Genomic DNA, 15,618 nt, shown 5'->3' on the forward strand with positions numbered 1-15,618 from the left:
GTCTTACTGTCGTTATTTGCTGCTCTGTGTGCCCTGAATTGCCCCCCGGGGACAAAGTTTTTTGAATTGAATTGAATTGAAACACATGCACAAACAGGACCTATATACATGCAATTAATGGAGAGATGTCAGAGCGAGGGGGCTGCCAATGGATCGGCGCCTCGAGCAGTTGGGTGTTCGGTGCCTTGCTCAACAGCACCTCTCCAGCCACCAGTCCACACTCCGTTCATGGTCCACACAGGGACTCAAACCGGTTCCCAGCCAAGTCATCTATGGACTGAGCTACTGCTGCCCCAAAAACTGTGATGAATGTGGGGGGAGGGAAACTGTGGAGCATGCTCTGTGCATATGTGCAGACTTCAGAGGGCTGGACACACTGAGATTAAAGTGCAGATCATTTCGAAATATGGAGAATCAGAGGAGGGCAGAAAACTAATTATGAGATTCCTGGCAGAATCAGGTCTCATTAAAAGCCTGAGTTTGGATGTAATGTCAATGTAGCAACATAGGGAGGCAGTAATGCAACATTTGGGATGTAAAGTCCCGTTAAACCCCAAAGAAGAAGAAGAAGAAGCTTTAAAATTTCCCGAGTAGTAACGAATTCTGCCGAGTGCGCCCGAAATCGTGTCCGTGTAAACTTACAGCCGATGGTGTAAACCTTAGCTGAAAGTAAGCTATCGCGCTAATACGTTCACTGTTTTCATATTGAAGTTGTTTCCTTTCCATTATATTTGCAGAGCGACCGAAGAGTGTAACTTTACAGGCCTCACATAATGGTAAGTACGAGATAAAAATACTTTTTTGTCACAGTTAGGTAGCGTCGATTGAATTTGGCGATGACTAGGTTACGCGGCCGTAAGTTTACATCCCACAGGAGCATGTTGTGAACCAACTTATGCTATATTGTTATCTACGTTATCCCCGAATACATTTAAGTCGAAAACAACTGGACTTGGTTGTCAACAAGCCAAGCTGTGTTTTACTTAAATGTAGCTGTCTTTGGTGATAACGATGACCTGGACAAGTGAGCTTATTCACAGGCTTGTTATCTACGTTATATCGTTTAAATATAAGTCGTGTTAATGCAGAATAATAACGTTGCAGCATTATCTATTATAAAATTATACTGTGACGACTCATTGTGTGTGAAGTGAAGCAAAGTAAACCAGCCGAAAAGCGTCAACTGACACTTTAGCTTAGCAACTGAAGCTAACCGGCTGCTATGCAAGCTAAGCTAGCTGAAGCTCACAACACAGACAGAGATGTGCAACAAAACACACGTTTCTCGTGTTTTTCATGCTGTGTGTGCTGGTGAGCTGACCAACAGCTTTTATTTTGATCAGTATCCGTATTTCAACACATCAAATGTTTTTTTAGACTCTACTATCTTAATTATGATATACTGCTAATTCGCTAACAACTTGTAACAGGTACTTGGCCTGCATCGTTGGGAGTGTGACGTTAAAATCAGCTTAGCTTAATTTAAAATATGTAACACCATGGCTTGGTGTCTGAGGTTTTGAAGCATATTTAAAAATATTTAAACATTTTAAAAGATGCACGAACAGAATTGGTTGCAGTAACAACAGGAAGAATGGTCTTGTTTCGTTTTATAATAGTGTTGCACGGTAAACTGATACTAGTTACCGGGGTACCCAGCCGGTAAAAACGATACTTTTTCACGTTTTATTAGTATCTATACTCCAGCTTTGTGCGACAGTGTGCAGTTTCTCTGCCTCATCACTGCCTGCAGACAGAGTGGGTGTGGTTTCATGTTGACAGGAGCGACCAACTTGGTGAAACATGCCCAGAACCTCACATTGGCCGAACAATTGTCCTGATAATAACGAACATGTTCCTGTTTTTATATGAATGTTCTCTGACAAATCATATTATTTTACATACAACAGCTGCATTATCATTTCATTGTGGTTATGTTAAGAAGTACCGAGATATTTTAGGCAGTACCGAAGTCATAATATTGGTATCTTGAATTTACCTGTTAAGCACTGTTGAACTCGTATGCTGGTTAAATCACTGCATTGATCAGGGTAGGTAGGGAGACTCCCCAGTTACTGAGCAGAAAGGCTATATTACAGCAGAGCTACTCTGCAAAATAAAATGCTACCTTAATAACAAAACCATCTGTATTATTGAAAACACACAGAACCATCTGCCGTCATTGAGTAACATGTCCTGTATCAGTAGTGTTGAGTATATGTCACAGATTTGCATGTCATCCTTTCGCAGGGGCCATGCTAATCTTCTCTGTATCAAGTCCAATTTTTCATATGTGCCACCTGATTATATTTCCACCAGTTGTAATGTGGTTTGGGATGCGTATTGTACTTTTCAGGACAGCGAGCTGTCTGACATGGACCATGCACCTGGGCCTGGGTCCAGCAGTATGGAGGGAGAGAATGCTCCACTGTACTGTATCTGCAGGAAACCAGACATCAACTGCTTCATGATGTAAGTTCACAACACCAATGCTGCTGTTTCAATCATCAAGGCATATGGATGCAACAATTGTTACATTGTTTTCTTCATTTGCTCCTCCCACTGACAGCGGCTGTGATAACTGTAATGAGTGGTTCCACGGCCACTGCATTAACATCACTGAGAAGATGGCGAAGGCAATCCGGGAGTGGTATTGCATGAGATGCAGAGGTGATGAAAAAACACATTATATCACAGCATTTTAGAGTTTCATGCTTACCATTAAGTATGTCACAAATAATCAAATGTTGTTTTTACTCTTCCTGTCACCAGATAAAAACCCCTCACTGGAAATAAAGTATAGATCAAAGAAAAACAGAGAGAAGGAAGCTGAGCTTGACAGAGGATTTGACAGGCAGTACAGCAGCCCAAGTACTCCTGACTATAAGAGTGAACGGCGCCGTGGATCTAAAGTAAGTTATACTTTTGACCTAAATATTTAGATTTGATTGAGATATCTGAAGAGCATAATGAAATTAAACTGAAGTAAGTAAAGTAAGTACCTTGGTGTCACACTGGTCAGTAAACTGGACTGGTCCACCAACACACAGGCCATCTACAAGAAGGGCCTGAGCCGGCCTTACCTCAAGTCCTTTAATGTATGCAACAAGATGCTGTGGTTGCAAGCACCATCTTCTTTGCTGCGGTGTCCTGGGGTGAAGGCGTCAAGGCAAAGGACGCCAACAGACTGAACAGACTGATTAGGAGGAGGTGGTGGAGGACAGGATGCTGGCAAAACTGCTAGCAATCATGGACAATCCCTCTCACACCCTCCACAAGACACTGGGAAAGCTGAAGAGCAGCTTCAGCCACAGACTGATCCAACCCCGCTGCTCTAAGAAGCGTTACAGGAAACCGTTCCAACCCACGGCAATAAGACTTTTCAATTCATAAACCTCCGTCAGCGCCTCAATCACCCACCTGGACTAAATCAGATCTGTAAATTCATGCACATTCTCTCTCCACATATTCATAGTATTTTTTAGTATCAGTGTGCATATTATACCCACACTACATATCCCATACATATCATATTGCATGTACATATACATTAGTATTTTATTTTACCATCATACTGCCACTACACCTAACTATTTATTTATTTATTAATTGATCTTGCTTTATCTCGTGCTTATGTCTGTCTTACGTGCCTATGTTAATTTCTGTGTTTCTACTTATTTCTTATACCCAGATATTTTTATTTTATTGTATCATATTCAGCTGTACCTGATTGCTGCAGCAAAATAATTCCCATTTTAAAGTAATTATCTATCTCTGATGTATAACAATGCACATTTCTTAAAGTGCAATGCCTCTTATTGTCCCTTTTTTTCTTATTTCTCTCAGGTGAAGCGTTCAGTCAGAATGTGTGGGGAATGTGAGCCCTGCAGAAGGACTGAGGACTGTGCCCAATGTGACTTCTGCAAAGACATGAAGAAGTTTGGAGGCCCTAATAAAATCAGACAGAAGTGCAGGTTTAGGCAATGTGAGGTTCGAGCGAGGGTGAGTCACTCCATCTATTTTTTTTTTTTCAAATGCCATTGAAGTGTAGAATATTTAACATTTTCCCCTGTTATTTCTCTTTTTTTTTTTTAATGTTCATCTAAATTTTGTTTGTCTTTGTAGTTTGAACTTGTCAATACATGTTAGCTCCTGCACCGATCTTTTCCTAGAAAGTTTTTCTGTAGTAGTAGTAATAATAATTCATCATTCATATGTTGTGAGGTACCGGTTCCAAAACATTAAGGGCACGTCCACACAATCTAAAACCTTTTTTCGCTCTTAAAAAGTTTTCCGTCCACACAGCCTCGGCTCAAGAATTATCTGCGTCTACGTGAAACTGACTGAAAACGCTGTAATACACATGCCAGGCCTGGGTGTGGCGCTGTAACTTCCACAGCAACTGAGAAGAAGAGACGAGGAGCTGCTGTGTAGGCCAGGGGCGATTCTAGTGTCGGAGCTTTAAGGGTGCTGAGCACCCAATGATCCCCACTACCACCACCCTTTTTTCACACAAAAACATGTATTTTGTAAAATACATTTGGATATTAGTTATTATGACATTTGTTAGAGGAGGGCACCATAATTTGTTAAAAAAAAACTGACTGGAAAGAAACAGGCAAAGCTTTGGAAGCTTTAATGCAACAAAAGCCATCATTTTTTTTTATCATTTTAACATTATTTCCTTACATTTACTCTTCTTCCATGTCACTATTACTGTCACAAACACTGTATATAAAGCTCTTATTAAAGTGTTATGTGCCTCCTTTTTATATCAACAGTCTAAATTATTTACAAATGGCCACCTCTAAGGTATTGGGTTGCATACCTGTCTAAACTATCCAAGGGGACAGAGAGGTGTGTCATTATAAATATTTTTTTTTATTATTATTAGGCTTACAAAAACTTTTTTTTTAAATCACAAATTCCTTCCACAAGAGAAGCTGTATATTCTCCATTGTGTGTTTGAAATAAGAAATAATAATAATAAATAAAAGCAGGGGACTATAAGAAATACAGATGGCTGGTTTATTTGTTAAAGTCATTATGGACTCAAAAGTCAGTCTCTCTCCTGAATATGTCTTTTTTCTTTTAAAGTACTGCTTTATGTACACACTCACTCAGAGAGAGAGAGAGAGAGAGAGACAAATGCTAGAAGGGTTATCTTTCTTTGTTATAGTCTTGGTAAAACATGAATAAACGCAGCAAAAGACAAACATTAACCTCATTTTATTGTCTAGTTTTGTTGACACACAAAACTGAGCAACAACTAATATAAATCTCAAAATAAATAAAAACTGCCTTTGTGCAGCAGCCACACTTCATGTTTTCACACACATTGGTGGTATACAGTGATATGTCGTTTAGTTTTTCAACTCATTTGTTTTCACTCTGGTCCAAATGCCGCAGCTGGCAAAGGTTTGTGTTTCCATGGTGACTGATCGGAAAAAGACACCCGTAGCATCATTTCGAGTTGAAACTTGCAGCTACTTGCAACATTCAGGTCTGCAGCGTTCTGAAACCTACCCGTTCAGACCAATGTGACCAGGCAAGGCGGTTTACCATCTCCATAGCAACGCCTCTCTGTACTTCTGCTCTGAACTCCGACTTTTCAGGCTTTTTTTTCGTAGCTGGATTTAAATTGTACCATAAAATATAAATGAGGACGGAGATAGGGAGATACTTGGTGCTATAGCTGCATTTCTAGTTGTGATGAAATGGCGAAAATATAGTATTTTCCTGATTCACTGCTTTGTTCTCGATAACGGTGCTCGCTCTCCTTATTTATTGTATTGCTCACTCAACCCTCTCTCTCCATCTTTCTCTCTCTCACAAACACGCTCGTTGAGCCTCTGTCCAAAACCGCCTTTTCAACCAGCTGACAGTTTGTCAGTGACTTGACCATAGTCATGCGCAAAATATTTTTTTCTTTTTCGCTGCTTACCTCAGTGCCCAGCCTGAGCTCTACTCAAGGCAGAACTTTGTTTTGATTGGTCAGCATCACAGCCAATCAGATGTGAGGATTTAGGATCATACCATTATGCTTGACAATTTCTTTTAGAATAACAATATTTCTCACTCCAGGTTTTAGGGGTGCTGAATTTCAATGGCTAGCTTCACCCATGATACAACCGTCAGGGGCGAGTTTCTCGCCAAATCTGGCGACTTCCAAAATCCTCATCCATCCTATAGAGAAATCTGTCGACTGTTTCTGGTGTTAGTGGAGACTTTTGTGTTGTTTTGGAGACTCTGATGCACAAATCACTGTCACTGTAGTTACTGTCCTCCATTGAGCAGCGGGTGCTGCTGTGTGCCACTTCCCTGTCCCAAAGCGCTTACAGGTGGTCACTTTCTCTAGATTTAGCCATTTACACCTTCTTAGCAACTCTATTCATACAAAGCTACTAGCGACAAATTTAGCAACTGAGGGCGCACTCACACTGTCCATCCGTACCGTGCCCAAGCACGTTTCACGGCTAAAGTCTAGTTCGTTTGACCAGTGTGAGTGCAACCGGCGCGGTACAGTCACCAGCCATGGCCCGTTTGGGAGAGGTGGGCTTTTGTAAAGCACGTTTGCACATGTACGAGCACAAGGCCCATGGCGGTTCGGACATAGAAAGAAGGGCGGACATTGGCGGCGAAATGTTCACGTTGGTGTGATGCGGAGGGGGAGTGTTTACAGCAGATTTGGTCAGAAAAACCTGCTTTCCATTATGTGGCCAAAAGACAGCACGCTCTTGTAAACAAAGCGACGCATCGGGATGGCATCAATCAATGCATGTGACGTGTTACGGCGTGATGACGTATAGGCATGCAAGAAGCATTCGCTCCGAGGCCCAGGTAGTGAGAGTACAAACGGGCCTGGGAGGGGGGGACAAGTACCATAAAGCACGGGGCAAGATACGGATGGACAGTGTGAGTGCGCCCTTACAGCAGCACTGTTGTTGTCATGTGACACTTAGTGGTCCGAGGTGGGGAGATGACGGCATCGTTTAACTAAGTATGTGGTGTCGCCCTCCAGACTACAACGCCACAGGGGCGTTTTCAAATCTACCCACTCTTGGACCTGGTTTCAAAAGATACCGTTTTTAGGCTCCGATAACACCGGCAGTGTGTGGATGGTCGGCCAAAACAATACTTAAGTTTTGCGTGCGCGTGAATTGGCCCTAAGTAAAGAGGAAAAAAACTTAATGGCCCCTTATTGTGTTCCTTTTCGGGTTCATACTTGTAGTTTTGGGTTTCAATTAGAACAAGTTTACATGCATTATTTTTCTCTGAATATACCTGTATTCACCTCTGTCTGTTTTACACCTGTCACTTTAAGCTCTCAACCCAAACAAGCCCAGTCTGTTCTAATTGGTCAGTGTCTCCTGGTCAACGGGCTGTGTGCATTTCTGTGTGTCGATTGAGTGTTTTGGTACTTTCACAGTATTTATATAGCACTTAACCCTGCTTTATTATAATTTAAATAAAGACATAGAAATCTCACTTTTTACAATATGGGACCTTTTTAAAGCATGCTTTTTTTTTTTCAATCCTTGAAGAAATTATGACATTACTGATATGAAAGATATCTGCTGTATTTGCACACTCTCTTGTGGCTACTTTGGAAATGTGATGTTTCTTGTTATTTTGTACAGAAAATGCTGCGTGTGAAGGATGAAGAAATGTCTTTGCAAGAAAGGAGTGACAATTCTTACCACAGACGGTACTCTGAGGACTACGACAGTGAAGTGGATCTCTACCAACAGTACAAGGCGGCAGGGCTTAACGACAACATGGTAGCAGAACATTTGACACCCTCTTGTTGCTTATAAACATGCTCATTTTCGATCCACTCTATCAGCAGCTCAAACATTTGATCTGGAACTGTATGTCAAGTCTTTTTTTTTTTGCTCTCCTCTCACCCAGGCATGGAATACTGATGAAGATGATGAGTCGCCTTTCAGTCCTGTCATGCGTAAAAAAGCGGTGAAGGTGAAGCATGTCAAGAGAAGAGAAAAGAAGTTTGACAAGAAAGTAAGTTTCCTTATAGAAATGTTTATTATTATTTGCAGTGCTGCCAGTTGTTAACATGGTAAATCCCAACACACACAGTAACATGTGGTCTACTACGTCTTCTTTTTAACTATCCAGAAGGAGTCACGACGCCACAGACAGAAGCAGAGGCACAAAGACAGAACCAGACACAGCGACAGGGGTGACCTACGCGATAACACTGGGCAACGTCAGTGTCTTGGGCCAGGCTGTGTGGAGGCAGCCAGAGCCAACTCCAAATACTGCTCTGAGGACTGTGGCATGAAGTTAGCTGCAAAGTAAGAACTCTTACTTTACCTTACATGTGTTGCTGTGCTTCTATTAGGAAAGAATCTGTATGGCTTACTATTTTACTGTTTAGTATAAATGGCATGGTCAAAACCAGTTGGCTCCTATCTTCTGTTTGTATTCAAATTATAGTACTATTGCTGCAACTAGTGCTAGAGAAATTCAGTGCTCATTTTCAGGTTCATACTTGTATTTTGGGTTTCTACTAGAACATGTTTACATTCTTTAACGTTCAAAGTGCACAATATTTTTTTTCATCCTGAAACCACTCTCTGTTTGAAATGCTCAGTTTTATCACCTGCATCTTAAGGCCCCATTTAAGCGTGTGTTGTTGTTTTTTTTTGGATCTGCCACATCTGCGTGCTCTGTCTCTGCACCGCAATTGCAGCAGGGGGAACAGCACTGTATTGACACTTTCTATCTATATATAGTATAGTTGTGACATCACAACATGGAAACCCATGGAAAGTGTTTCTGAGGCTTTTCATCGCAGCTGATTAAATTACAACTGAGGAAAACCCTGGTCATGTTGACTTTTTTTAACATTAAAATCGGGGTACATTTTTGTTCCACAGTCGGATCTATGAGATCCTCCCTCAGCGTATCCAGCAGTGGCAGCAGAGTCCTTGCATCGCTGAGGAGCACGGTAAGAAGCAGCTGGAGCGCATCCGTAAAGAACAGTATAATGCCCGGATGCGCCTCACTGAGATGGAGCGACGCTTCCACGAACTGGAAGGCATCATCACCAAGGCCAAGCAGCAGGCGGTCCAGCAGGATGAGGAGGTGAGCTGACAGCAGTCTGCGTGCTTTTTCAGTCAGCCACACAGCTGGGTTTCATGATGGTTTCCTGTGGTTCATGTCAAAGTCAGCTTTTGACGCTGCTGAAAAAGAGGAGAGGCAATGCTACTTTTTAAAAAATGCTTTGGTTCTGTTTGCAGGTAAATGAAGGCGACAGCGAGGACACAGACCTGCAGATTTTTTGTGTGTCTTGTAGTCATCCCGTCAATCCAAAAGTGGCACTGAGACATATGGAGAGATGTTACGCAAAGGTGACTATTTTGAGTTCCTGCCGCCTCCTCTAAGCATCGAATATAAATGCAAACAAAATAATAACAATGGGCCCCTTCTAACATTTCTTTCCCTGATGCTTTTGTCTTGACAGTATGAGAGCCAGACCTCCTTTGGTTCCATGTTCCCTACGAGGCTCGAAGGGTTAGAAAAAGATATCCTCTCATAATGTATAGAGACGTTTCCTAATTCAGTTGTTTTACTAACATTTATTTTTTCCACAGAGCAACCAGACTCTTCTGTGATGTGTACAATCCCCAGAGCAAAACCTATTGTAAGAGGCTTCAGGTTTTGTGTCCAGAACATTCCAGAGATCCTAAGGTCAGTGGAAACTCCTCCCTGAATCTCTAAGGACTGCTTACTTGGTCTAAAACTTATAATATTGACAGTAATAACCTGCTAAACATGAAGTGGAGTTTTGTTGAGATTTAAAATGTGTATTTTTCTTTTGCTTTGTGCATAGATTCCAGTGGATGAGGTGTGTGGGTGTCCTCTGGTAAAGAATGTGTTTGAGCTGACTGGAGACTACTGCAGGGTCTCCAAAAGGAAATGCAACAAACATTATAACTGGGAAAAGCTCAGGAGAGCAGAGGTGGACTTGGAGCGAGTCAGGGTGGTAAGTCAAACAAGACTGTTGCTTAGGTTTTACAGAGCGGGACCATTATTTTAATATATATATATATCAGTTGTAGAACTTATATATTTATTGGTATTTCTGCATCTTTTCAGTTAGAAACTTTAGGTATAGTAAGAGTTTCAGGTCATTTGAAATTACACCTGTTTAAAGCGAATGTCTCTTGGCCCTCTACACACAATGAGGTAAACAATGATGAGACCCATTTTTCAACTGTAACATGTTTTTTTTCACACCCACAGTGGTACAAGTTGGATGAGCTCTTTGAACAGGAGCGTAACGTCAGGACTGCTATGACCAACAGAGCTGGGCTGCTCGCACTGATGTTGCACCAAACTATTCAGCATGACCCATTGACGACCGATCTCCGTAGCAACAAGGACAGGTAGTCGACCTGGTCTGCACCTGTTCTCGGACCTGTGGATCACTGTACGCTAGATTTAAAGGGAAAACCCGGCGTAAAATCATCCCAGGGTCTTTTAAGGCAAATTGGGTCATCAAATAAGTCTACTATTACTTTAAGTTAGATTTACAGGGGAGTTGCTAACAGCCTGCCGTGGCTAACAGTGATTAGCTCAGGGCGGTGAGTTGGACACATTAAAACATCTTTTTTAACCACTTATACTGCTCCAAATAACACCAAACCTCAGCAGTAGCATGAAAAGAGTCCTGACACATAAAACGAAGCACCGACAACGTTGTATGTTAACATGGAGTTTATTAAAAGTGTTTTGAAAAATTCACCTACTGGCCCCGGTACCAGCTGCTCCATTCAAGTCGATTACCAAATGCAATCCAAAAGGAAGGAGCCCATTGATGATTTATTCACGAAAAAACGTGTATATGGTGTGGTTTGTAGCAGTTTGGTGAAATGTCCCACACAGCTTTCCCTGCAGCACCGAAACATTACGCAGATCTCAGGGGGGCGTGTGTTGCAGAAGACACACAGTGAGTGCAGGAACGGGTAAAGACCCCCAGCCTGCAACCTGAAGTAAAGAGAGACAGAATGGTTCGTGTTTGTATCGTTTCTGGCTGTGAAACAAAAATGAAAGCTTACAACCCAGAAACTTTTCAAAGGCTGCCATTGGGGTATGATGACCGTGCTCTGGTAAACCAGTGGCTTATTGTTTTGATTCTGGACATTGAGATGTTGATCGAGATGCTTAAGCAGAGGGATTACTGTGTCTGCAACAAATCACAACGTTTACATGTTTTGCTGGAAGAAATAATCAATGGGCTCCTTCCTTTTCCCTTTGCGGAGGTTTGGTGTTATTTGGAGCAGTATTGGTGATTAGTCGTTTTAATGCGTTCAACAGGCCGTTAGCGTCGGTCCTGAAAATCTACGTTAATAGTTGTTACTCCCAAAAAAATTGCCTCGATGGCTTATTTGATGATCAAATTTGCCTAAAAAGACCCTGGGATGATTTTACACCGGAATTTCACTTTAAGTGTTGGGGCTTTAAACGATATTTATCATTTGAATGATCACAGATTTTCTAACTAGATAACTATGTTTAAATCTTTGTATGATAATTAACTGTAAGAAGTAATGGATATATATTTTTCCTGACGGTGGCAGATGAACTACTGTTGATCGAAAACATTTGTTTTTGGTATGATTGCCCTGAATAAACACCGTAAACTTACATTGGTGTGTTTTGAGTGAAATATGTTTATCTTTTCTTCAGCTTACATTTTGTTTATTGCCTGAATAGCAGTAAATTATTGGATTTACACAATTAGTATTGCACAAGTGTTTTTTAACAGCAAACTATTATATTAAGACAACCTATTTACCATATGAAGTGAACTTCATTTTAACAAGCACTGTTGCCGTCAAGTGCGCCTCCCAAATTACTGCTTCTCAGGCCAAAGCTGCTGGATATAATTAGTTTCTTACTGCATTATAAAATTGCTGCCATGATATGTTTATAATGTTGGAAATAAAGATATAATCAATAAAAAAATACCCAATTACAACATACAATTAAGTTAAAATATTAACTACACTTCTGGCAGGCTTCACAATTCTGGTTTAAATGACATTTTAGTGGATTATTCACCTTTTGCTCAAATATGAAGTCGGGCATTACAAAAACAGCTTGGCTCAAATTCCTTTCGCCCTGCTTTTTAATTTATCCTTTGGGAACCAAAACAAGCCATCTGAACAATGCAATTCTGCATGCTTTTAGAGCAACAGCTGAGGCATAGCATTAGGTTCTGTTGTGTTTGTGCCATGAAACTGTTGTAAATGAGCACTGATTCAAGAGCTCTGTATATCTCAGTTCCAAATCAACAAAAGTAAACTCACTTTACAGAGTAGGTATAGACCAAACTCAATGACTTATTTATGATTTACACAGACCCAACAATTCCCCGGTAGAGTACGGTGGCAACGAAAACCTTCCCTATAACAGCAGGAACGTCAGACAGACCCAGCTCTGTGGAGGACGAAAAGGACAGAGAGAGACAGAGAGACAGTACCAGAAATCCAAGCAACCACCAAAGTAACAGTGACTATAATAACATCTATAGTAATGTGAATATGACTTATATGTTAAGGCAGTTAATACAACAGAATAGTAGAAACAAGAACATTTTAGGTGATAGGATATGAAAATGCTAAAAATTATGTTGGCAAACATCAATGATGAGTAGTGGCAATTGCAGCTACAGTACAGCGAGACATACCACTGATGGTGTTTTTATGGCTACAAATGTATAGTTTATAAGACTAGTGACAGTATATATGACTAATAGTTATTGTAGTAGCAGGAAGTGTCATGCAGGACAACGGCAGCAGGCACCACCACGATCAGCAGAGACCTGCGAGACGACAAAGCACAAACAACTCCGGGGAAGAAGTTGAATTAGTTACATGCATTGATGAGACATGAATGATTCAGACAGAGAGGAGAGAAGCTCAGAGTATCAGCAACAGAATTGTCCCCCGGCAGACTAGGCCTATAGCAGCATCATTAAGCTGTACAAAATCAGCTTGAAAATAACAACATAGCTGAGGGCTTGTAAGCCCTAGCTGTAAGATTTATAAAAGAGGAAAGTTTTAAGTTTACTCTTAAATATAGGGACAGAGTCTGTCTCCCGAATAACACTTGGGAGTTGGTTCCACAGGAGAGGAGCTTGGTAGCTGAAGGCTCTGCCTCCCATTCTACTTTTGGAGACTCTAGGAACGACGTGTAGCCCTGTATTCTCAGAGTGCAGCGATTTAGTTGGGTAATAGGGTACTTTAAGATACGACGGAGCCTGACCAATAAGAGCTTTGTAGGTAAAGAGAGGATTTTAAAGTCTTTTCTAGATTTCACAGGAAGCCAGTGCAAAGAAGCTAATACAGGAGAAATATGTTCTCTTCGATTTGTTTTCAGCATCTGTCTGATACATTACTTTAATAAATAGGTTTTTTTTCTTTACCCTATATACGCTTAATTTGGTTTCAGGGCTGTCACTTACCTTTATGTTAAAATTATTATTATTATTATTGAATTATTGAAATTGACTATTATTGTAATTGTCAAATTCAACTTGTTCGTAAGAGTAAAATTATTATTTGCATTTCTTCAATTCATTGGGATGGAGCACCCAAAAGCAAATCTGTCATTTTCCATATTTGAACCGATGTGAACTGACCAGAGCCCGGCTAAAAGATGGCGACGACTAAAGACAAAAACATATCATGCTCATACGATCTCATAGCATCTCGATCTCAACAGATGTGGGGAGTACATATAATTTGCAGCATACAATAATATTTTTTACATTAAAGACCAAACTAACATAACTATATGTTATTACAAATGAATATTAATGGCAGATAGGTGTTTCCAAGGCAGCCCGTCGATCCCAGCTGTAGAGTATGTTATTATCTTTATGACCCATGTAGGCAGCAGTTAGATGACAAAGGCGATATTAAAGGGGATGGAGCCTGGATGTGAGAAGTCACCCCTGTTCACCTGTTGATTGGAGAGGGCTGACTTTAATTAAAATACTTGAAATAAATGAACTTTTCTTTCCTTAGAGAATTGAAATAAGTAAGCAACAAATCAAATTAAATATGTTTCACTGAGTGGTTGTATAATGGAAATACCGCGATGCTACCTGATACTGAAGCTGTTTACAAGAAGGGGATGAGCAGACTTTACTTCCTGAGGAAGCTGAGATCCTTCAACGTGTGCAGCAAGATGTTGGAGATCTTTTATCAGTCTGTGGTGGCCAGTGTACTTTTCTTTGCTGTGGTTTGTTGGGGAAACAGCATCGGAGCCAGCGACACCAACAGACTCAGCAAAGTGATCAGGAAGGCTGGCTCTGTGACTGGCTGCAAACAGGACACTCTGGAGGCTGTGGTGGAGAGGAGGACACTGAAAAAACTGTTATCCATCATGGATCATCCTCTCCACCCTCTCCAACTCACACTGGTCAGACAGCGGAGCACCTTCTCCAAAAGGCTGCTTCAGCTTCGCTGTCGTAACAACAGATTCAGGAAATCCTTCCATCACTGCATATAATAACTCTCTCACCTCTGCCTGACAGAGAACTCTGCTCTCTCTACTGTTTTGTTGTATATATTATTATTGTTATAGTATATTTTGAATATTTTGTTGTATACATTATTATTGTTTATTGTTTATAGCACACTGTGCGCTGTATATATACACTATGTATATATTGGATTCTATTTATGTTATGTACAAAGTGTTTATTTGCTGACATCATTAAAGTAATTGTATTCTATTCTATTCTAAAACATAGGGCTAGATTAAAAAAAAAAGATTGTCGGACAGTTTTTTTGTCTAATTTATATCAAACTCTCTGTTTAACCTACGAATATAAATGATGGTGTAATGTTTAGAGTTCATTTAATGGTGTTAAACTAAAGTCTAACTTCTTATCTTTGTAACCAAATATCGTTTTAACAGCCTAAGTTATCCTCGTGTTTATCCCCAAAGCAATTTCAGTCAAAAGCAACTGGACTTGGTTATTTGCTTAAGAAGATGTTTCACCTCTCGTCCAAGAGGCTTCATCTGTTCATGTACGCATCTGACCCTTTGTGCTCCAAGTTGGAAGTGTGTTTCGACTTTGTTGGTGCTCTATTGAGTCTTAACGAAAGTCATTGGAGTCACAGGAGGCCATTTGTGAACAGTTGTTCTTTGAGGTTAGATTGTTGAATCTGCTGGGAAGGGATGAAAGGGCAGCATTGTAAACTGGAGATAAGTGTTGTCTCAGACCTCCTCCTCTGTTTAGCGATGGTTTCTCTACTTTTACATAGACGGCTTCTTTTCCTCCTCTTTCAAACCATCTGTCTCCTCTGCCAAGGATGTGGACATTGTTGTCCTCAAGGAGTGGGCTTTCTCCTTGAGATGTAAGTGGACAGCAGAGTCCAGGCCTGAGGAGTTAACTCTCCTGTGTTGGGCCATGCGTTTATGCAGTGGTTGTTTTGACTGAAATTGCTTTGGGGATAACGATGACCTGGACAAATGAGAATATTCACAGGCATCTTTATGTTTACAAGTGTCGTCAAAAGGACACTAACAACAGAATTAGCCGTGTGCTCCTCTCGGCCCTAGTCGGACACCCCG

General features: G+C 40.9%; 1 protein-coding gene across 1 annotated transcript; it reads left to right on the top strand.

Moving 5' to 3' along the window:
- The first annotated feature begins 637 nt into the window (after positions 1-637).
- On the top strand, positions 638-11,655 carry cxxc1b (CXXC finger protein 1b). The gene is made up of 14 exons (XM_083939695.1): positions 638-776; positions 2,357-2,472; positions 2,570-2,670; positions 2,773-2,912; positions 3,847-4,002; positions 7,641-7,781; positions 7,912-8,019; positions 8,137-8,315; positions 8,901-9,108; positions 9,264-9,374; positions 9,488-9,537; positions 9,618-9,714; positions 9,857-10,009; positions 10,270-11,655. Exons 1-14 carry the CDS (start codon positions 774-776, stop codon positions 10,414-10,416), a joined length of 1,710 nt encoding a protein of 569 aa, XP_083795821.1. The 5' UTR covers positions 638-773; the 3' UTR covers positions 10,417-11,655.
- The last annotated feature ends 3,963 nt before the right edge of the window (positions 11,656-15,618 follow it).

This window comes from Echiichthys vipera (assembly GCF_963691815.1).
Source record: "Echiichthys vipera genome assembly, chromosome: X".
Lineage (NCBI taxonomy): Eukaryota > Metazoa > Chordata > Actinopteri > Perciformes > Trachinidae > Echiichthys > Echiichthys vipera.

Coding starts and splice junctions, on each gene's coding strand:
- cxxc1b (XM_083939695.1), top strand. Junction 8,020..8,136: donor AAAAGAAGTTTGACAAGAAA/GTAAGTTTCCTT, acceptor TTAACTATCCAG/AAGGAGTCACGACGCCACAG. Junction 9,375..9,487: donor TGGAGAGATGTTACGCAAAG/GTGACTATTTTG, acceptor TTGTCTTGACAG/TATGAGAGCCAGACCTCCTT.